The sequence below is a fragment of the Passer domesticus genome, chromosome 15, assembly GCF_036417665.1.
Source record: "Passer domesticus isolate bPasDom1 chromosome 15, bPasDom1.hap1, whole genome shotgun sequence".
NCBI classification, from domain to species: Eukaryota; Metazoa; Chordata; class Aves; order Passeriformes; family Passeridae; genus Passer; species Passer domesticus.
Window position 1 is genome coordinate 764,010 of NC_087488.1, and position 21,975 is coordinate 785,984.

The 21,975-nt window shown below is 44.4% G+C and overlaps 1 protein-coding gene across 31 annotated transcripts in view; it reads right to left on the reverse strand.

Moving 5' to 3' along the window:
- MAPK8IP3 (mitogen-activated protein kinase 8 interacting protein 3) overlaps positions 1-21,730 on the reverse strand; it is a 64,332-nt gene extending 42,602 nt beyond the window's left edge. For 6 of the 31 annotated variants that reach the window (XM_064390160.1, XM_064390149.1, XM_064390147.1 and 3 more), the window contains exons 1-6: positions 21,039-21,729; positions 9,259-9,379; positions 8,464-8,534; positions 7,636-7,727; positions 5,685-5,708; positions 1,742-1,886 (exon numbers count right to left, since the gene is read on the reverse strand). In XM_064390160.1, the coding sequence (XP_064246230.1) occupies positions 1,742-1,886; positions 5,685-5,708; positions 7,636-7,727; positions 8,464-8,534; positions 9,259-9,379; positions 21,039-21,356 (771 nt within the window). In that variant the 5' untranslated portion in view covers positions 21,357-21,729. Of the gene's footprint in view, positions 1-1,741; positions 1,887-5,684; positions 5,709-7,635; positions 7,728-8,463; positions 8,535-9,258; positions 9,380-21,038 lie in introns of all 31 variants that reach the window. The other 25 variants (XM_064390163.1, XM_064390154.1, XM_064390162.1 and 22 more) reach the window with 12 other exon arrangements.
- Positions 21,731-21,975: the final 245 nt, after the last annotated feature.

The window sequence follows — 21,975 nt, forward strand, 5'->3', positions numbered from 1 at the left end:
TCTTCTCCAAAAACTAACCCCCACTGCCTAGCCTGATCACTGGAAGGTCTGTTCACACTAAAGTATGCAGCACTGCCTGGGGAGCCTGAGGAATAACTGATTCCAGAGGTGGGCTGGGCTCCATACATTTTGGTTGTGGTGGCACAGCACTAGTATGAAGAAACACATTCATGCTCTGTCCTCATTTCCACCATCCATTATTATGTTATTGTACTGCGGCACCGCTATTCCCTAATTCTAGGCAGAGCTTTCCAGAAATTACTAGGATCTGAATGGCATTCTACAAGTTGCTACATTTCCCAAAATTCTGTGCCTCTAACATTACAGTAAGGACTGGATTCCAATCCTCCATCCTAGGCAAAGATATTTTGGATTTCCAAATTCCGCAATGGCAGAGAGCTGACAAAGTGCTGACATTTGTGCTGTGCTAGGCCTGGCTGCTTTACAGACATAGCTTTAAAAAAATTAACTTGCTACTTTGTTTTCTGAGTAAATTGACAATTTGTCTATGCATCAAGAAGGCCACTGCTGTAGAGTCCCTCATGTGAAAGCCCATTCATAGAATCTGGAGACATGTAGAATGGGTAGAACAAGCTAGGGATTTCTTTTCTATCTCCTCTTTGCCTTTACGGAGGCAAAAGAGGAGATAGTTTACAGGATCAGTTTACAGGATCAGTGATTCAAAACTTCTCAAAAGGAGGCCAGTCTTTACATGTGACACATAAAACAGCCGATGTTCTATGAATTCCAAGCAAAGTGAAGGTAAATTTAATCAGACACTTTTGAAGTAGAGCAGAAGCTCTGTGAGATACCAGTGAACACACTGAGCTGTGCTCAGCAGAGAAACCAGTAGCTCTCAGACCTATCACCAGGAATTTGTGGAAAATCATTTCAAGGCAAGAATTTGGTGGGATCCTGAGCACAAAGACTTTGCCAAGTTCACATGTACAGCTCTTGGGAAATGCAGGTCACCATGCATAGCCTAATCTGTCAGATCAATCTCTGAGTAGTGGAGAGGAGACCCCTGAACGGCAGAGCAGAGCACAAGATGCATCAGGCAAGCCCCATGAGCTGCTCCAGTGCAGCTGCAGTGCTGTGAGGATTTTGGAAGACCTGGTGCAGAAGGCAGAGCAGTAATAGTGACAGATGTACTGAAGGTAGACAGTGCAAGTCTAGAGCAATGACTAGGCATAGGAGGAACGTACGACCTTTAAGCACAGTGCAAGACTTGGGTGTTCAGACAGGATAAGAAGGAGCCCTTTTAAGTGAATATAGGAAGGCCAGAAGATCAGTCAAAAATGACAAACACTTAAGGGCAAGTGCAACCCAATGCCTGGCCCCACCTGAGTTGCAGAACCATTGCTCTTACCAAAGAGGAGAGAAGGGACAGGCTCTACCATGCCCTCTCCCAAACAAGCTATTAAGAAGTGAAGGATTTCTCTTCACTCAATCCCCCTCAACTGCCTCCACACACATCCCTCTCAACTTGGGGCCAGCCAAGTAAAGGAGATTATCCTTGAGACAAAGCAGCATGAGGAGCTGCGTCAAATCTTTCCTGCACCGTATGCCAGATCTGCAGAAGAATATCCTCCCACCTCCAGCACAGCTACTATGGGAGCAAACACAAAGGGAGAGGCTGCAAAGGGTTACGGACACAGATTGTCTCTAGCTTAATGAAAATGTGAGATGTTATCAACAGTGAAGGAGTGGGAAACCCTTGCTCTGTGATGGTCTAGAAAACCTTGTAGCTGGAGTTGGACTGCAGCTGGCCGAGGTCACTCAGGTGCCAGTGGTCCAGTGTTGGGATGATCTTGGGCCCTATCTGCCCACGTACCATGCCATCAGCGAGAGGGAAGACATTCAGGGAGTTGGGACGTTCCTTCCTGCTAAAGAGACAAACAGGGAGAGAGAGGAAAGTGTGTTAGCTGTGTACAAAGCTCTGATAGAAAACCAACAGCACACTAGTGCATATGAAATACTAGTTACTAGAAACTGAACTGCAACTGTTACCCTCACATGGCAGCTGTCTGAACTCTGAACTCCCACACTTCCTTGGTGCTGCTGCTCAGTCCCATGGTGTTACTGCTAGCGTAGTAACTTCTCCTGGGGAAACTCTAAGATGGTGGGGGCCAGTGGCCATAACAGGTACAACTGACTGCTCAATCCGTACGAGAAATTTGGAGCAACATGGAAGTGCAGGGAACCACCAGCCAATTTAAGTCAGTCTTTCTGAGAAACAAAGGTACTGGAGGAAAATAAGCCACGGCAAACAACTCTCACAGCAAAAAAATAAAAGCTTCGTAGGTACTAGAGATGTCACCACAGGGTGAGGAATAAGGCTTTTAAGTGTCATCTACATGAAACTTATGACATTCCACCCCAAATCTGGTGAGCTTCAACAACAAGAACCCGAGGGTTTGGATCACTTTCAATTTTAAGCAAGGAAGAGAGTATTTGTATTCTTTGATCTCCCTTGATACCCATATTACAACACACTCACAATTCAAAAACTAAACACAGATATAAATAAATGCATCATGCATATTGCTAGGTGTCTCTAAGTGTGTTCTGTTCATCCTCTCCTTTCTGGCAACTGCAGGTGACTCACTAGCTGCAGGTTTGATTCTGAACATAAAAGCTAGCACAGATTTTGAGACCAAGCTTCAGTGGGAGAAAATCTAGAGCAAGCAGTGGAGGCGGAAAGGCTGTGGCAGCAGCTTATTGAATCAGAAAATGGTTCAGGGTATCTCCAGTCCCTGCAGAGCTGAACTAAATTGATTCTCTGTGCGATGTGCACCCATACTTGGACTTAATCCTACTTCATCTACTGCACAGGGCTTCTGCTTAATCTTGGAAGTGTGATGAAACCTGCCCTTCTGTAGCATACTGTTAGTAACAGCAGACCTCCACGTGCCTTTCTGTAATGATCATCACCATTGGGTGTCATGCCTAGGCTGGGAAACAAGCGCAGCCACCTCCCTCACCTGTGACCACAGCAAACAACTGCTACAAGGCCCCTGGGACAAAGCAAACACACTAACACAGGGGGTGGTACACCAGCCAGCTCTTTTACAAAGGACAGAGATGGAGTGTCCAGCGGAGGAGACAATGTTTGCTAAGAGAAACCACAATGCCCAACCTTCTCACTCCAAGTACTGCACTGCCCAGCCACCACAGTATGCTGCACTGCTGTATCAGTGCCTACCTCAAATAGGCAAAAAGGCCTCCTGTGGCCTGTCCTGGTTAGGCAAGATGGGGCAGAAAGGTATTTCCAGCATGGCCTGCTTGGGATGCACTTTTCCTAGGAATCTGCACTAAAATCGTCTCCCGAAGATACCAGACTTGTACATGGAAGTTTCACACACAAACCCTCTTAGAAAGGAGGCATGTAACTGGATTTTGGAGGAACACAAATCACTGATAAAACATCATTAACTTTTTCACACGCAACAAGCAACAGAACAAGAGGAAATGCCCTCAAGTTGCACCAGGGTGGGTTCAGGTTGGATACTGTAGAAAATTTCTTCACTCAAAGAGTGAAGAAACATGGAAACATGTTCCCCAGGGCAGTAGTGGAGTCACAATCCCCAGAAGCATTTAAAAGGTGGGTGGATGTGGCACTTCATGATATGATTTAGTGGGCATGAGGGTATCCAGTCGAAGGTCAGACTTGATAACCTTTGAGGTCTTTTCAACTGTAATGATTCTATCATTCTCCACAGATTCAAACCCAGACTTCTATGTGATAGGAATTGTCAGTTTCCTTGTAGCTTTTCCTTTCCACTACCAAAGGCATCTTTTAATTAATCGCTGTAGGTTTAGTGAAAAGTTTCTAACAGCTGGGTTTCAAGTTTCTACAAAAGCTTCTAACTAACATACTAGGCAAACGTTTCCCCTCCTAGGAAATCTTCACCCTGGCACTGATACAAGCACCACAAAAAGTAGAGTTAATTATGTGCAAGAGATCATAAAGGGATTCAAAACTAGAAATCAGTCACTTTATGCTACAACATCAGAAAATCCTTAGTAATACAGTTTAAGAAATAACCCAAGGGTCCCTAAGAGTCTACTTCAAAAAAAAAATCTTTCCTTTTATGGGGAAAATAAAATTGGGCCATTGGGCAAATTTTTGAGATGCTTTAACCATTAGTTTTGTATCTTCCATTTTCTTTAGGACTGAATTGTAGTTTTAAGAGAGTCTTGCTTTCACAGGTCTATGGAGCAGGAGAAAAGTTTCCCATAGCTGCAGAACAGTCCTTGTTAAACCAGTGATGCAGCCAGAATATCCTAGTGACTATGTTGGAATGACTTGATGTAACCCACTGACAGCACTGAGACATAAAAGCTGCCCCCAAAGGAGGCTGAGAGACATCAAATTATACTTTTTCTTTTTTGATAATATGCAACACATACATACTTAACACACAAGGAAATACAGGAGCCACAAAATGGAGAGGAAATGTGTGAATTTCACAGTCCCTGTTAAAGAGGTACAGGGTGTCTGCAGCATGAGAAGCTTAGAATCTTCAGGAAAGAATTTCAGCACAGACTGTTAGGAAATTTCCTTGATGAGTTTCTTTGGAAACACCTTCAAGCCTCTTCAAAACTTCCCAGGAAAGGCAAAGGAAGAGCTAACTCTAGTTTTGCAGTCCTGAAGTTGGCTACCAAATTTAAATGCAAATAAATTTAAAGTATCCTCATTGAGATTCATCCCGGTCTAAATTTTGAGTGCTGCAGTTGTTCTCATATACCCAAATCTTTCCAGGATCAGCCAGGGTGAGTCTTAACACCTGATAGTTCCACCTTGAGTTACCAGGTGAACAGCACACTCTCTAATAAAGGTTTGCAGTAGCCGAAACCTGGGATTAGGATGTTCTACAAGCAACATCCTAAAATTTACAAAACATAACAAAACTACAGTTTGTTTGCCAGCATTTAAAGAGGAGAACTAGTCTCTTTGACGGCTCTGTGCAGCACAGCACTCCCTGACCAACCATTAGGCAAAAGTGCCTTTGGAAACCTACTGACACTGACACTTCTTCTACTTCCACTCAAAAATCAGGCATGGCTTGCTCTCTAGTGTAAAATAAGAGAGAAGGAACTTCTTGGAACCTGAGGGAATTGCATGAAGCTTTGTCAGGGGAGTTTTAGGCTGAATTTCAGGAAAAGGTTCTTCCCCCAGATGGTGGTGGGCACTGAACAGGCTCCCCAGGGAATGGTAATGACCCCAAAGATGCCAGAGCTCCGGGAGCGTTTGGACAATGCTCTGAGGCAGAGGATGGGATTGCTGGAGTGTCTGTGGAGGGACAGGAGCTGTATTTGATAATCCTTATGGGCCCCTCCCAACTCAGGATATTCTACGATTCCATGGATCTATGATTCTATGACTTTTTAAAACATTAGGGGATGTGAAGTGTAAACATCCCATCCCAGACATCTGATCCTGTCTTGGGAACAAACTTGCATGTCTTCTGCATTTGCATGCACAAGCTTCTCCCTGCTGTGTTATCCCAGCTCCATGGTTCCCTCTGCACCCCCCTGAACCAGCAAGTCCAGCACAGGTGCCAGTAGACACAGAGAGTAAATATGCCAGTACAATGCATTCCCAACATCACACTGTCACCACTCCACAGCAACCTCCAACACTTGGATTAATGAAATTCAGATGCAGCAATAGGATTTACCTTTTCCTCCAGGACTGGCGATGACTGCAGTGACAAACATAACAGCCAAACAGCAGCAATTCCACAAAAAGCGAGACAAAAAGAACAACCATTAGAGAGCAAATGTCATGCAAACATGCAACCTAACACAGACACAAGGTACACGTGACTGCAACCCCCATGCCATGTGGAAGTGGGTACTGTGGATGTGACAGCCTGGTCAGAGAATGAGAAAACTAATTATGTTTTCCCAGAATCAGTCTGAGAGACTTCAGGGAGTTGAAGATAAACAATGACAGCTTATTTTCATAAACAACCTGCAGGTGGTGTTTTCCTACTCTCTGTTTTCTTGTTTTTATCAAAGACTTTATATGCAAGGTGTCCTGTTAATTAGCCAATCAAGTGAAATGCATTGATTAATTGATCAACCAGGTCTATCTATATTGGAACAATGTATAAAAGAGGATCTGAAGTAAAGACACGTGCTTTATGCAAACCAGCCTTCTGGAGAGTCTGTGTCATTTCTTACTCAATAGCAACAGGTACAAACTCATTACACCTCTTGGATGGCCACTGATACACACCACCCCCACAAAAGTTGCAGCACAAAGTTCTCCCTAGCCCCATTTATTTTAAATCAATGCACCCAAATCTGTTTCACAGGTCATGAGAAATTATGCCTGTCCCCCCACCCAGTGCACTAAGATCCACAAACACTGGAGCTCCTCCCAGCTGTTTAATTCCATCAAAACACATGTGGCCCTGGTGCTGTGCACAAGCACAACAAACAGAGCTACACTCGCACGCATGCAAACACACACACACACACACACACACAAAGCTGGAAATTAAGGAGAAACTCCCATTTCCCACTGGTAGTTCCAACAGACTTGGATCACAGTCCCATCATGGGCTCTTCACAGACACACAGTGTTTCTCTCCAAAGACACTAGCAATATGCCACACTTAAAAGATAAAAGACTAATTTTTCTGACATGAAAAGGTAATTCTTGATGAAAATTTTGCCCTTCACCAACTGAGACTGGCAGTCTTGCAGATACAACCAGCAACACTTTTCACTGGGCAACTCTATAATGGAATGTTAACATAAAGCCACAATTAATATCAGCTTCTTTAAGAGTTAGGGAAGTAAAAGCTTTTAAGCTTTTATGAAAGGAAGAAATTCAAAACGATTTCTACTACCCAGTCCAACTCAGGAGTTGAACTGCAATGATGCTTGTGGTTCCCTTTCAACTCAGGATATTCTATGATTCTATGACTCAAAGTTGGCAAGTGCACACAGGACTCACCCTTTAAAAGAGATGTTCTAAGTTTGCCTTTGCCTACAGTACTTTTAGATTTTACTGTAAGCACTTCCACAGACTTATTCTTACTTCCAGGAGTGTAAGTTGGGAGAGAAACAAGCCTAACACACTTATCCCATTCCATCTCTAACACTAGGATCAGATCATGTTCTGGGAGCCCGCTCTGGATTTCCAGACTGTGAGGGATAGAAAATAAGGAAGAAAAATAGTCTGGTAAGGGAAATTTTCTGAACAGATGAGCACTTACAAGCTACTGGTTCTTTTCACACCATGTCCTCTCAAGCTTTCCATACCCCTCATCTGCCTAAGAAAGCTGACATCTAGCTTTTGTTCTGTTTTTCTCAATTGATTCCTATATTTTAGACAATTTATTTCTAGTCTATTTATTTACACACTACCTAAGAATATGAACATGTTTTCCAGAGGCCCCATCAACAGCAGCATGATAAAGCCTCACCTTTGTAAAACAACATGGAAAGCTCCTCACCATCAAGTACCCACAACTCACCCAGACCCATTAAAACAGAGCTTCAGCTACAATCCATGTCCCCAGGGAAAGGTCCTGCTCTGTTTTCTCTCTCAAACATGCACACTCAGTGTGTAAGTTCCCAGGTGAAACGTGTCACATGGAAAGGTCATGGCCCTACCTTCTCCCAGGTACACTGCCCTCAGTTTGGTTATTTCCCCCAACTTGCTGCATCTTAGATCGCTCTATGTGTTCCACATAGGTCTGGATCATCTGTGAGAAGAGAAAAATCCATGAGGCAAAGAGATGAGAAGGAAAAGCTCATTTTCTGCTTTTGTTTAATTTTCTATGGTATCCATTTCCAATCCCCTGGGTTTTTTTGCAGACTTCTTTGTGTTTACTGTTGCCTTCTAAGCTGATTATGTAAGTGAATGATCTAATCTGATAGAAAATTTGTCAGCAAGTAGTGTCCAAAATCACTTCAGCTGAATCTCACAATCAAAGACCCTAGAAAAAACAACGTAAGCCTGGAGGCTCATTGGTAATGGGAGATGAGGTAGCGGAGCACTGTGCACAGCATCACAGAACAGCTGAGATTGGAAGGAATGTCCTACGGTCCATTGGTCCATCCCCTGCTGAAATAGGGCCACACAGAGCAGCCAGCCACAGGCCCACATCCAGGTGGCTTACGAATATCTCCAGGGAAGGAGACTCCAACACGCCTCTGAACAACCTATGCCAGGGCTAATTGCCCTTGCAGGAAAGTAGTTTTTACTACTTTGTTCAGAGTGAGCTTTCTGTGTCTTAGTTTGTGCCACCTGTCTCCACTGGGTACCAGTGAACACAGCCTGTCTCCATCCTCTTTACACCCGCCAGTCCGATATTTCTGATGCTCCTAAAGTTCAGAAGCTCTAGTCATCACTAGGACTGTAGAGCTGAGTTCTTTGACATGATATAGTCATGCAGATATAGACAAAGAGTTAATTTATTTAGAAAGATTATATCCTACCTCTGTGTGACGCTGATGCAGAGCATTATACTCCTTCTTCATTTCCGATTCACGTTCTTCCAGTCGAGAAACTGCCAAGAGAAGATCCCAACTATCAGCTAACATATGCCTGGCTCTTAAAATAAACTACTTGAGAAACTAAGCCTATTTTTTTAGAAATTAATTTACACCTACTGAATAAAACAAACAGAATTGTGGGATTTGGTCTTTGTTACACTCTTAGTTCATAGGTACCTGCATGTTCCCAATACCAGCACCACAAATGCAACAAAACCGCAGAAGTTTTTTAGCAGTAGCCTGGTGCCATGTAAGCATCTTATTCTCGCAACAATTTGTTGTCCTCTGGGACTGGCTCTTCTGGCTACTTGAGGAGTGGAAGTACTGGACAAAACACCAACACCAACAAATTCTGAGAGGCTGCATACATTAAGGAAGTATTTGTAAAAATAAATACACTAAGTAACTAACTGATTAAGTCATGTGATGATTTTTATAAGAATGGAAGATTCTACAAGGAGAAACTGGAAACCAGGTTTCAAAGGCCCAAATCTTACACCTTTCATCTGAAGAGACTGACCACAAAAGAGAAGAAATGTAGCCTCTACTGAATTACTGTGGGTACATCCCACCCTTGGGAAAGCTCTGAACTTTACGTCAAAGTAAGTGGCAACCAGATATTTTGGGCTTTGCACAAATTACATTAAGCCAAAAAATTATGAAGATTATTTTTAAAGTAGCACTGTATGTGTGTGGAAGGCATGTGTATAACGGTGTCTGGTGCACAGCTTTACTTACTCTGGTCTGCATAGTTTTTGGTCTTCAGCTCCAGCTGTCGAGTCTGAAATTCAAGGTGTTCCACTTGGATTTGTAGTTCTTTCTTCTCCTGTTCCAGTGCATCTTCAAACTCTATGAATTTCTGCATAGGGAAGAAGTGGAGAAGGAGGCACAGATGAGGATTACATGCAAATGGGTTTGCCCTACCAGGACCCTTCCTCTCCTCACAAATATGGAAATTTGAGGGAATATAAAGTGAGGGAATATAAAGTACAAAATAAGAAATAAGAATTTTTAAGTACTGTAGGTAGCACAGCAGCACTTTATCAACGTGAAGAACCTATTTTATATTAGAAACTTATTGTTATCTTTAATGCATAATAAACATATAAACTATGGTCCAACATGAGTTTGATAAACCAGCACAACTTTATCATCTTCAGGCTGAATTTTGATTCCTGTTAATTTGATGTCACAGAAGAAAAGTTTTATTTACAATCATGTATTTAAAAATACCTATGTCAAAAATCTTCAGATGAACTCTTCTAATGATGCACATGTAGAGAGCTCCACCCAAAATTCCAGTGGAGGGACAAGTCTTGCAGAAATATGCAAGTCTTTTGGAAAACTAAGCTCCAACTCTGGTGCTGCTCACCCCTTTTATCGCCAATACAGAGGCAGCTGCATGCAGCAGGGTGACTCCTGCATAGGACACAGGCCCAAAAGAAAGGTTTTAGAGATACACTCATTTCACGTTGAAAACACAACAGGAAAATACCTGATTTCAGAGTGTTCTTTCTGTAAACTGCCACTTCTCGCTTGAGAGCTTAAGTCACTCCCTGCTGTGGACACCAGCATGTGAGCAGAGTAAAACATGTGGAACATTCTGTTCAATCCACTGTGGGATATTACACAACTCATGGTAGAAACTGGAGCCACAGGGGCTCCATATAATGAAATATCATTAAATCATATAATAAACCATCATATCATATAATAAAGTATATCATATCATATAATATTATTAAATATTTAAACTAAGAGGATCCCTGGGAAGTGAATGCAACTCCACATCTCTGCAGGACCAGCCTGGTTCTTGTGTAATACATGGTTATCAGAGGTTTTCTGCAGAATACACTAATGCAATAATGACCCATAGCCCACACATCTAGATTTAGAAACAGCTGCTTCTAGTACCATCCCAGACACAAACTGGTGTTAAAGTCTCTAAGGCTCAGAGAATACATGCCTCTCTCCAGCAAACCAAATCTGAATGTTACCACCAGGCTCACAAGGCCACAGTACTGCAAAGCAATCCCACCAGCTACAGTACATATCCTGGCCTGGCTTATAAACCCAAAAATTCAAGTCTCGTTACACTACCGCTGAATAGTTTCACCCAACAAAGCCAAAAGTACAGCATTATTTGCACCAACCAGTCCAGTAACTAGAACACCTAGCTGAGCTGCATGAGCACAGCTAGGTTTAGGAGTAGCCCTGGATCTGGAGCTGCTGAGGATGACAGTGAGAAGGACATTAAACTAAGCAGGCTTTAATCCACCCTTAGAAATGTTTATGGGCCAAGAGGAGCCCACAGGAAGTAAGAGAGGTCTGTGAAGAGCTCACTAGACTCTGCTCCTGACCCTGCCTCTCTCTCTCTCCATCTGTTTGCCAAATCCTCCTTAGGTCCGGGCCCATTAGATTCACCAGGATATGCACACTGGCTGAAGAAACCTCCTCTGTCTAAAAGCATGGATAATGGAGAGGAAAATCCCTCTCCTCCTGTCCTCTGCATGGGGGAAGTGCTCTCTCCACCAACATCATTGCTCAGGGGAATGAGAATTTAAATTTAACAAAGTAAAGCTTTGTTTTACTTCAAAATGACAGATACTGGTAAGAATCTTTTTTTGGCAAAGACTGTCAGGGAAACTAATACATTAAATGCTCAGTAAGATTATTTTGTTAAATTCTGCACATGAACCAATCTGCACTGCTGCACTCTCAGGGCAAACCCTCTGCCCATTCCCTACTGCTTTTACTGGAATTATTAGCAGAGACACTGGAACCATCATTATAAATTGGATCCTCTCTGCAGATGACTGAAAGCCATGGTATTTATGATTCTTGCAAACTTTTAAAACTCCTCAGCTAATTCCTGGGAGCAGTGACTCAAGTTTGCATTCCTACATATCTGTATTTATAACAATCAAATACACATTAACCATTTCTTGCTTCCCTGCACTCAGTGCAGTGCCTTTAACCTCTAACTGAGCTTTTTTTTACTTTATTCCTCTTCTTGTCCAAATTTACTGAATAAGGGCTTGGGGTTTTTTCCACACTTATGGCTGTTTTACAGAGAATTTTCTAGAAACAGCAGCAATGCCAACGCCTTTCTTCCATTACAAAGAAGTCATCTCAGAGGCTAAACATTTACTTATTAATTATCTTTTTGATTGCTCAAGAGTTTAGATATTTAAGTGTGATTCTTCCTGAGATGTCAATTAAACACTGAAATCCCTTAGTCACTCACCCAGCAACCTGTTTTATAGATTCTGAGAACTTTATAAAACAACCTGCTTTGTAAACTTGTGCACTTATTTTTGAATGCTTTTTCAGAACAAAAATATAATTTCAGAATTATTAAAACCTGAAAAGAAGTCCTAACAGACACTGACAATGAGCAACAAAACTGAGAAGCAGCAGTTCCACTTGCTCCATCTAGAGGCTGATGGAAATTATTCCAAGAGTGTTCTGGTATAATCTCTATCTCATAGGATTTTGCTGGAAACACTCTGTGCTGGAGCTTTACTGATGAACCCTTTTAATTACACCCAAGGACTAAATCCCCATCACATAGCAAAGGCTCAGCTTTCATGACTTTCCTGCTCCCATTTCTCTACCCAGGAACATGCAACACCCTCTCCTCCCCACTCTTAACTTTAACTCTTCTACAAATATGGCTCCTTTTTTTTCCTCATACCTGTCTATTTTGCAACCCAAAAGTAATCAAAGAAACATAAAACTAGAAATCGATTAAGCACCTGGAAAAGAGACATGGAGACAATGATATTAAAAATTAATATTGCCCTAAGTTTTTATAGGGCAGAACAGCATTTTGGATAAAAGCAGTGCAGGATGGCCCATCCTATTACTGAAGAGATCAAATTATGGTATTTGTGTGCAGGGGCCCAAGGGCTTGACCCAGTTCCTGGCTGTGCAGTGTGGATGCCATGGGACAGAGAGAGAGAAACAGCAAGTGTTTCTCACAGTGGCTTGTGAGAAATTTTAGGGAGTTGGAAAGATGTGATAACTTGTTAAGTATAAACCATTTGCAGGTAGTGTTCTTCTACTTTGTTTTCCTGTTCCTTTCAAGGACAGTGTGCGAGGAAGATGTTTTTGTTAGTTAGCCAATCAAATAAAACCTATCGTATCACTCTATAAAAACTGCGCAGTTCTCTTGAATAAAGAACTTGAATAAAGTTCTCTTCTTTGCCTTTTCTACAATCCTGCCTCTCGCCTGTTCCTGTGTAATTCTTGGCACAAGAGCAACAGTGCAGCACCTTGCACCTGCTCTGACATCAGAATTCATTTCACCTAAGCTTCTCCATGCTCATCACAAGCTCTGACAGCAGGAAAACTCCCAAATCCAGAGTGAAGTGAGCAGCTAACACAGCAGGACAAGGAGAGGATTCCTTGTAGCAATGTATCTGAACAACTTAGACTTCAGTGTGCACCAGCCATATCACCTATAACTGTTCTTATCAGAATTTTCTCAGGGCACTGTGGAATTCATCAAGGTTACTTGACATAAACTGTGCTAAAATAAGAACAAAGAAGCTGAGAGACTGCATACCAGGATCGCAAGAACTAGATAACAGAGGATTGTAAAACACCTGCATGGTAACCAACCACGGACACTGACAAATGGAGGCAGAGAACAAGGGAACAAGACAAAGGCACCAGTCAAGAAGTGTAATCTTAGTAGTCTGTAGAACCTATAAAAGTGTGTGTAATGTAAACAATAAACTGCTTCTGCTTGATCATATTGGTCAGTTGTTTAGGAGTCCTGGTTTACCCACAATAATTGCTGCCAGGTCTTTGCCCAAGGAAGATGCTTCTAATGTCCAGATGTCACTGCTGCTCATCCTTCATGGCACCAGTGAGCTCTTACCAGGATATCCAGGCAGGCTTTATTTTTTTCCCAGTAAGCCACAATAGACATTCCATACAGCATCCAGTGAAACACCTCACTAGCCACTAGAAACAGCAGATATTTAACTAACTTTAGCCAGAGGTCTGAGCACACCCACAAGTACAACTAAGCTGCACCAAAAGTTCAGAGAAAACAGGCACTTGACCTTCATATGAGTTACTCTTGTGAATGAGAGCCTCCAGAGACAGACAGCAGAGGCAGCACTTCATCTCCAGCATGATGCCAGACCACAGCCCTCAAGCTGTGGCTCACAGCCCAGGGCATGTGGCTGCAGGTGGCGCAGATGAGCAGCCAGACTGGCTCCAGCATCTCTCCTGCCCAAAATCAATGTACCAAGTGTCTTCCCAGCACACAAGAAATCCTCAGTCACACAGTGCTCTCTACACCAAACTCTGCCTTCCCATGGTGCTGAAAATTTGCAACAGGGCAGGAAAAACAGAGAACACAAACTGCATAAAGAGTTTTAATTTTTTTTAACTTTTTTTTATTAACCAGGCTCCCAGAGGCAGTCATACTGCACGTACATGTTACTGAGTGAATAAAACTCAATAAACAAATATCAATCGGCATTTCCCTTCTTCCATTTCTTTCAGAGGGACTATACAATCCTGGCCCTGTTGAAGCTGTGGGACTTTCTCAGTAACTTGAAGAGGATCCAGTATATCACCCCAACTCTTTAAACCTTCTAAAAATAACCAGGCAGAGGGAACACTAATTTGTAAGCCTCCTTCCCATCAGTACATTTTCTGTCTGTAATATTTACAAAAAGCATCAAACCCAGTTATAACAGAAAAATAATCCTTATTATTTACTCTCCTGCTTTTCATGTTTTTTATCTCAGTCTATGCCCAGCCAATCCTCCCTAAATGCTGCACAGACGTTTGATGCGCAAAGATGAAATTCCAAAGTTCTGTGGATGCTAACTCACACTAACCAGCAAATCTTCCTAAGGGCAAGGAATATTCAGAGGAATCAAATCCACAATTCTGGCCTCAGAACAGTACAGTCGCAATGACTTCTGAAAGCAGACACTACAAATACTGCTCTTTCATTATAAACATTTAACAGGAGAACAGAATCACACAACTGGTTTGGTTTGGAAGGGACCTTAAAGACCATCTTGTCCTAGCACCCTGCCATGGGCAGGGACACCTTCCACTAGCCCAGGTTGCTCCAAGCCTCATCCAAACCTATCCTTGAACATTTTCAGGGATGGGGAAGCTACAGCTTCTCTGGGCAACCCGAGCCAGGGCCTCCCCACCCTCACAGGGAACAATTTCTTCCCAACAGCTAATCTAACCCTTATCTCTGTCAGTTTGAAACCAAGTAGGGAACCAAAAAACCCCAAAGAAACAACCAAACAGCACAGCCTCACAGACTTTTTAAACACATCTTAAAATAACCCAATACACTCTTTACAAAGCACTCTGCCACAATCCCAATGCCAAAGCTACTGAGTTTTAACACTACATCGCAAATTTGTTGACTGCATTCTTCCACTTGTGCCAAGAGGCAAGAGAAAAATCTGGTGGTGGTGTAGGAAACCATGTTGAGCCGGCTACTGCAGCTGCCCCTGATTTCAAAGGTTTCTCATTCCCAGGGCCAAGTGCTACCACTGCTTTTCCCTGATGGCTTCACTGCACAGAGCTCAGTTCATACCTTCACCTCAAGAATTCACAGCTTCCAACTTTAGCTTTATGGAGATGCAATAAAGACCTTCAGAAAAGAGAAATAAAAAGGACACAAGAATTCCACTGATGGTAAAGAAATTAAGTACATTTTTTTTGGTCTCCCATCATGACAAAGAAGTGGGTACACTGGAAGCAGAAACAGCCCCCAGCCCCAGGAGCTCTCAACAGCAAGGCTGACCAAAGCATTAATATTTTATTACTTTATCTCTTTTTCTTCCAGAGCCTCTATGTGTAATTCCAAAGAATAATTTCTGGATATGAACAATTAAACAGTTAATCACCTCCGTCATTTAAGAGAACTGGAATATGAAACTTATATATATATATAAAATGTCACATGGATTTCTTTTTTCTGCTACGGTCTATCCCCAGATTTTAAGTAGGATCACTGATCTGTAATAATCCAGGATTATGGCAAACAACAATGACTCATACACTGCTCTTTAGAGGGAAAATAACTAGTACAAAATCATCCCAAGGCCAAAGAATGACTATGCCTCTGAAGAGCAGTGGTACAGCCACTGTGGATTGCTTGGTTTCCTGCTTTCCTGTCTCTTGCAAAGGAAGCAAATGACTAAAAATAGTAACATATCATCAGAAATGATCACATCACATCAGTGAGAAACCAAACAGAGATAGATACGCACAGAGATGCAGGAATCTCATTATGTGACCTTATTTTGTGGTGGCTGACAGTGTGTGCAGTGGGAGCCCAGCAAAGGGAGTGCTAGGGTTCAGTCCAGACCCGAGTGGGGATGCAGGGCTGTGGGTGAAAGCTGTGTTGGGAGAAAACCCCTCACTTGAGGCAGCTGTGGTTTCCTTTTAGTGTGGGAAGCAGGGTGAGGGAGGGTATTCTTCCCCTGACTTCATTCAGGTGAGACCCCACCTGCAGTGATGCCTCAAGTTCAGGGGTCCTCACCACAAGGATGTAGAGCCACTGGAGCGAGTCCAGAGGAGGCCACAGACACACTCAGATAGCTTCCCACTGCCAGAGGGCAGGGTTAAATGGGATATTAGGAAGAAATTCTTCCCTGTGAGGGTGGGGAGGCCCTGGCACAGGTTGCTCAGATAAGCTGTGGTTGACTCATCCCTGGAAGTTTCCAAGGCCAGGCTGAGTGGGACTTGAAGCAACCTGGGCTAGTGGAAGGTGTCCTTGCCCATGGCAGGGAGTAGGACAAGATGGGCTTTAAGGTCTCTTCCAATCCAAACCATTCTGTCATTCTATGTTCAGCTTTTTATCCCTATAGGCATTTATTTAGCAAAGATGAAACAGAAGATTAAGAAATTTAGTTGTCTACTTTACATCAACATTAACTTGACTTTATTACATGAGAACACTCACGCAGTACAGACATATTGAGTTTTTCTCTTGGGAAAACAGAGAGTTTAAAAATATTTAAAGCTACTCTCCGTTACTGGTCTCAAGAGCTGAAATGGACCCTCAGAAAATAGAAAAATGGTCATTAGTCGTCCCCCCCATGATAAAAATATTCTTGCATTTCCATCATGCTGTACCTAACATGAATTTTAGAACATTCTGGCTCCTTGAGAGCAGTGTCATTTACAGGTAAAAAAGAGCTCCCTGCATTTCACCTGATTATCACTCATATTGCTCCTCAGTGCCTCGACGTGACAGACCCGTGGTCTGGGGATGCTCCAAGCAGTACCACCCTTTCTCCTGGAAAGTGCTTATCTTCAGCAGACCCTGTTTCAAGTGATCGCAGTCATGGTACCTGTAGAGTGAACATCTGATCCCAGCTTTCCTAACTCCAAGAAACCATGCTAACGTACCACAAACATGCCTGTAAAGCTTCTATGTGCATTCACACGTTCACACTCATCTTGACATCAGTGCCCAGTGTGAGGAACAATCACTGCAGAAATCAGCATTTAGGGCACATAGTGATGCTTGCCGCAAGAAAGAAAGAATACAGAACATTAGGAAAGCAGCTTGCATAAATCAAAATGTCTTATTAAGAGTGGACCCAAATAAAGCCTATTTTCCCTGGGGATTTCTGCAGGTATCCCTAGCCCTTTCCTCATCCCAACTATACACCTAAATGCTCCCTGAGCAGACCTCAGAAAGGAACAGTGTGTGCATGCTGGACCCACCTGCTCCAGACCCAGGTGCCCACTGTCCTGCTGCCACCAATCACTTGCACACTGGCAACTCTGTCTATCCCTTCAACACGCAGGACCTTCATTTAACCTTTCTCTTTCACTATTCACCAGAAAGACACCCCAAAAAATTTAAGTAACCTTTTTATTTAACAAATACATCTGAAAGCAGCCACTAGTTTCCTGAGTTATTTGGGGCAGCTCCTAAGAGAGCAATCACAACAGCTTCATTTCCTTAAAAGATCAAGCTAAACCAAATAGCCAGTAAAAGTAAGTAATATCCTATGCACCAGTGCAAATACCAGGGCCACAAAAGTGATAAAGGGACTGGAGCATCTAGCACAGGAGGAGGAGCCAAGAGGGCTGGGGCTGCTCAAGAAGGTCCTGGGAGACCTGACCAGTGTGCTCAAGTACCTGCTGGGAGGAAGCAAGGATGAGGGGGCCAGACTCTTCTCTGGACAGGAGGGAATTAGCACAAGGGAAACCACACAGAATTCCATCTGAACACAAAGACGTACATTTTTCCTGTGACAGGTCAGACACTGGGACAGGTGGCCCAGAGACGTTGCAGAGTCTCCATCCATGGAGATGTTCAAACTCTAAGCAGGTCCTGGACAACCTGCTCCAAGTGCCCCTGACTGAGCAAGGGTGTGGGACTCAATCTCAGGAGATCAAAGACACACAAGAGGACTCTGTGATTCCACAGACCACCACACCACACAAGCAATAATGACCCTACGTTCACACATATGTATTCTATGTTAATATGAAACAGATGGAAGAAAACAAAATCACCAAAAATCTGGTGCAATCCCGTCTCTTCAGTAGCTGGGAGATCGTGGAAAATTGCAAAATTCTGCACTAAGCCCCATAACGACAGCAACTGACACCACTGCCTCATACCAAGGAACTTCTATTCTAAATCCACTTGCCTGGATGTTTCTGCCACCCTATTTTAGGACAAGTGAAAAACATGGAGTCTCTACAACCTAACCATTTAGAAGGTAAAGCATTAATTTGCTTTTGGCAAAGATTGATTTAAAAGACAATATATGGAATTGTCTTAAGACAGTGATTTTGAAAAGGAAACATTCCTTTATGGCTTAACGAAAAGGAAGTTGTTTCTCTGTGTATGGCACACGTGTGGGAACTAGATGATCTTTAAGGTCCCTTCCAACTCAAACTATTCCATGTTTCTATGATTCTACGATTAACCCTAATTTAACAAACCATACCCATACAGTCTGTTTGTGCACAACTGCTGCATAAAGATGAACAGCAAGGTGCAATGGCTCTGCACAGTGGTAATCAGCCAATACAATGCACATTTTAATGCCAGAACAATGACCACCTGTGGTTTCAGTTACTTTGAATTTAATAAATTAATATAAAGTAACTATAACTCAGGGTTCTTTGACAAGATATTGCAAGATAACAGATCCACTTGTAATCTCCAACCTCTCAGTGTCAATTTAATTCTAGTAACTGGACTCTATACACAGAGAGGAATCAAGACTGAGGTCAAATCCTGTTTCCAGGGGAGGATCTTCCCAGTTAGAAGTGAAGATCCCACCCAAGACCTGAGGCACAGCCCAGGAAACTGATGGTGTTGAAGAGGTGGGAAGGACAGTCCCATGTCACTATGGCACTGTTTCAGAGCAGCAATGCACATTCTGGGAAGAAAAATTTTCTGGTTTTTGATTGTGTACAATTACTTGGTAGCCAGCAGAATTCCTTGTCATATACAGACATTCACCCCCACAACATGCAATTTACTGCAGAGTAAGCAGTGCACGGGAAACAGGCACAGATAAATAATGTACTTTGTTATATACTGAGGGAAACAGCAGCCGTGTATTACATGTATGGCCTTGTAATAAGAGGCTTGTAGAGGCAGAATGATCATTTATTCTCATAAGAAACACATTATCTATTCCTTTTTGATAACAAGTCTCCTTGCAGACACTTCTCCCACTTACTGTGTGTAAGGATGACAAACTATTTTCTTCATCATCATCACTGGTACTTTTTAAATCTCACTTTCTAAAAATATCATTGGCAAATGGTATTCTGCCACGGTTCCGAAATTTCCTTGCAGGGAGTGTAACTGCCATCAGTACATTTGCTTCCAGAAAACACATCCTGTACCTAGTAAGCCCAGAAGAGAAATCCACCCCAATCCAAAGATGCGAGATGATTCCAACTGGACTGTTCCAACCCCCATTGGCAATTCCACGTTTTTCCCATAAATAGTGTACTTTAAAAATTATTTCACAGAAGCTGCAAAATGCTGTCTCTACACAACATAATTAAACATCATGTACTGAGACTAATTTTTCGACTCCTACAAGAATTCAAAATAATTTTAGGATCATTTATTAGTCCATTAATACATTAATAATTAGAACTTAGGACTAAAACTTTTAACTGACTGCTTTCAGTATCAGTAATGGATCACAAGTGCCCTCCCCACTGAGTTACCAAGCTTCTCACCCATGATTATTAAGCAACATGAACATGTCTATGAAAATCTCGCATCTGCTTTACACCATTCTCCAGTTCAACAACTATTTCATTACTACCATTTCTTTTATTTTATTGATTACCCCATATAAAATCAGAACTTGACTCTGAGAAAAGCAACTGAATCTTAAATCTGCTCTTCCTTAAAGACAGAAAAACCCCACTTTTGAAGAAGTTTAAAGGAGATGATGTGGGGGGGATGATGTGGTGAGGATGGACTGTTTTCAGCACCAAAGCTCCATCCCAGCTCACAGACTGTCATTCCAAGAGGCTGAACAGCAATCCCTATGGGTCCCAACCTTCAAGACTGAAAGGATGCTCTGTGCTTCAGCAGGGACAGGTGCAGATGCAGCAAGACGACAGAGTGCAGATCACCTCCCCCCTGTCTTGTCTACATCCGGGTCCCTGTAACCGGAGCATTCTTCTTCCTCTCCATCAGAGGGGTTGGATTTCTCATGAGCCACTTCCAAACAACCCCACCAGCTGGGCAACCCTGCCCCCGCTCTCCCGAGAGCGCATCCATACGCTCCAGGAAATGGCAGGTGCTGACTTGGGAACGACTTTATTAAAACTCAAGGCATAGTTTTGAGACAAATAAGTTTCAAAAATAAAACGTTATACTCTAAAGGCAATTCCTTCCTCCAACGAAACAGCTTACAGCTGACATTGAGAATGCTGGATGACTGCACAAATTACCCATTTTAAAAACTATTTTTTACACCACAAATTATGCTGACCCCTCCGGATGCTGTTGGCATTGCAAAACTGAATTCCTAATTTCTCAGGAATTCCACAGGATTGCAGCTATCGTGGTTCCGTTTTTTTCCCTCCCGACACCACGGGGTAGCTCAGCCGCAGTGGCCCAGGCCCCGCGGTGCGGCGGAGGAGCCGGGCCGGACCGGACCTGCCGGGGCCGGAGGAGTCCCGGGGGCAGGAGCCCCGCGCCCCCGCGGGAAGGGATGCGCCTCGCCTCACCCGGGCCCGCCCCCGCACTCCGCTTCTAGAAGGTACCGGCGGTCGGTACCCCGGGGCGCCCACCCCCCACACCGCCTTCCCTCGAACTGGGCCCACCGCGGGGGCTCGGGTAGCAGGGACCCGCCAGTGGTGGCGATCGGGACGATGGAGCGAAGGTCTGTGAGAGGTGGCCGAGGCAGCATCCCTGAGCCGCACTGGCCACCCCCTCGGCCCTGCCGGTGCCCTGCACTGGGGCCCCCGCCCGGCCGTGGCCAAAACAGTCGCGGGGCGGCGGCACTCACCTCCTCGGCCTGCTTGCGCAGCGCCTTCTCCCGCTCGTACTGCGTGAGCAGCTGCTCGTTGTCCTCCCGCAGCAGCTCCAGCTCCACCTCGTGCTCCTGGTTGTCGGTGAGCACCGAGTCCAGGTTCTCCAGCACCGTCACCACCAGTGGCATCAGCTCCTTCACCACCTCCTCATCGTAGCAGTGGATCAGTCGCTCGAACTCGCGGTAAATGCTGTTGGCAAGGCCCGAGACCCGCTCCGACATCACCGAGCCCGAGCAATAATCATCGCCCGGGTACCCCCCCACGCCGCCATCGTCTAGCTGGATCTCCAGCATCCTGCCGGCCGACAGCTCTCGACCGCGCTCTGCTCGCCTCCGCTTCGGGCCTCCGCCTCGGACCTCCGCTGACGCCGCCGCCGGGTGCTGCCCCGCCCCGCCCCGCCCGCGGCGTCACGGTCCGCGGGCACCGGTCGGGGCGGAGCGCGGCGGCACCGCCCAGAGCCGCTAGATCGGGAGTGAGGGCTGCTCGTGCGGAGAGCAGGTGTGGCGCCGCAATGCTTCTGGCACTGGAGGCAGGAGCGGCAGCTGTGACGGCGAGCCGCCCGCGCAGCACACCACGCCGGGAGCGAGCCCGCCCGCGGCTGGCCCCGAGCCCCGCGGCAGACAAAGCTCCGCGCACCGGGGCTCCACGCAAGGCGCGATGGGCGCGCTCCAGGCCCCGCGCTGCGGCGTCACGCGCAGGGACACCGAGCAGGAGCCAGCGCATGCCCAGGTCGCGCCGCATCTCGGCCGCGCACTGGCTCTGGGAGGCGCGTTAGAGACCGTCACAGCCGCGGTAGTTGTATTTCCAAGATCAGGCAGCCGTAGTTAATAAAGAGAAAGCAGACAAGAACCTGTTCAGTCAGGGATGAACTGAAAGCCAGAGGGCCAAATTGGCCGCCTCAAGTCTTCAAAG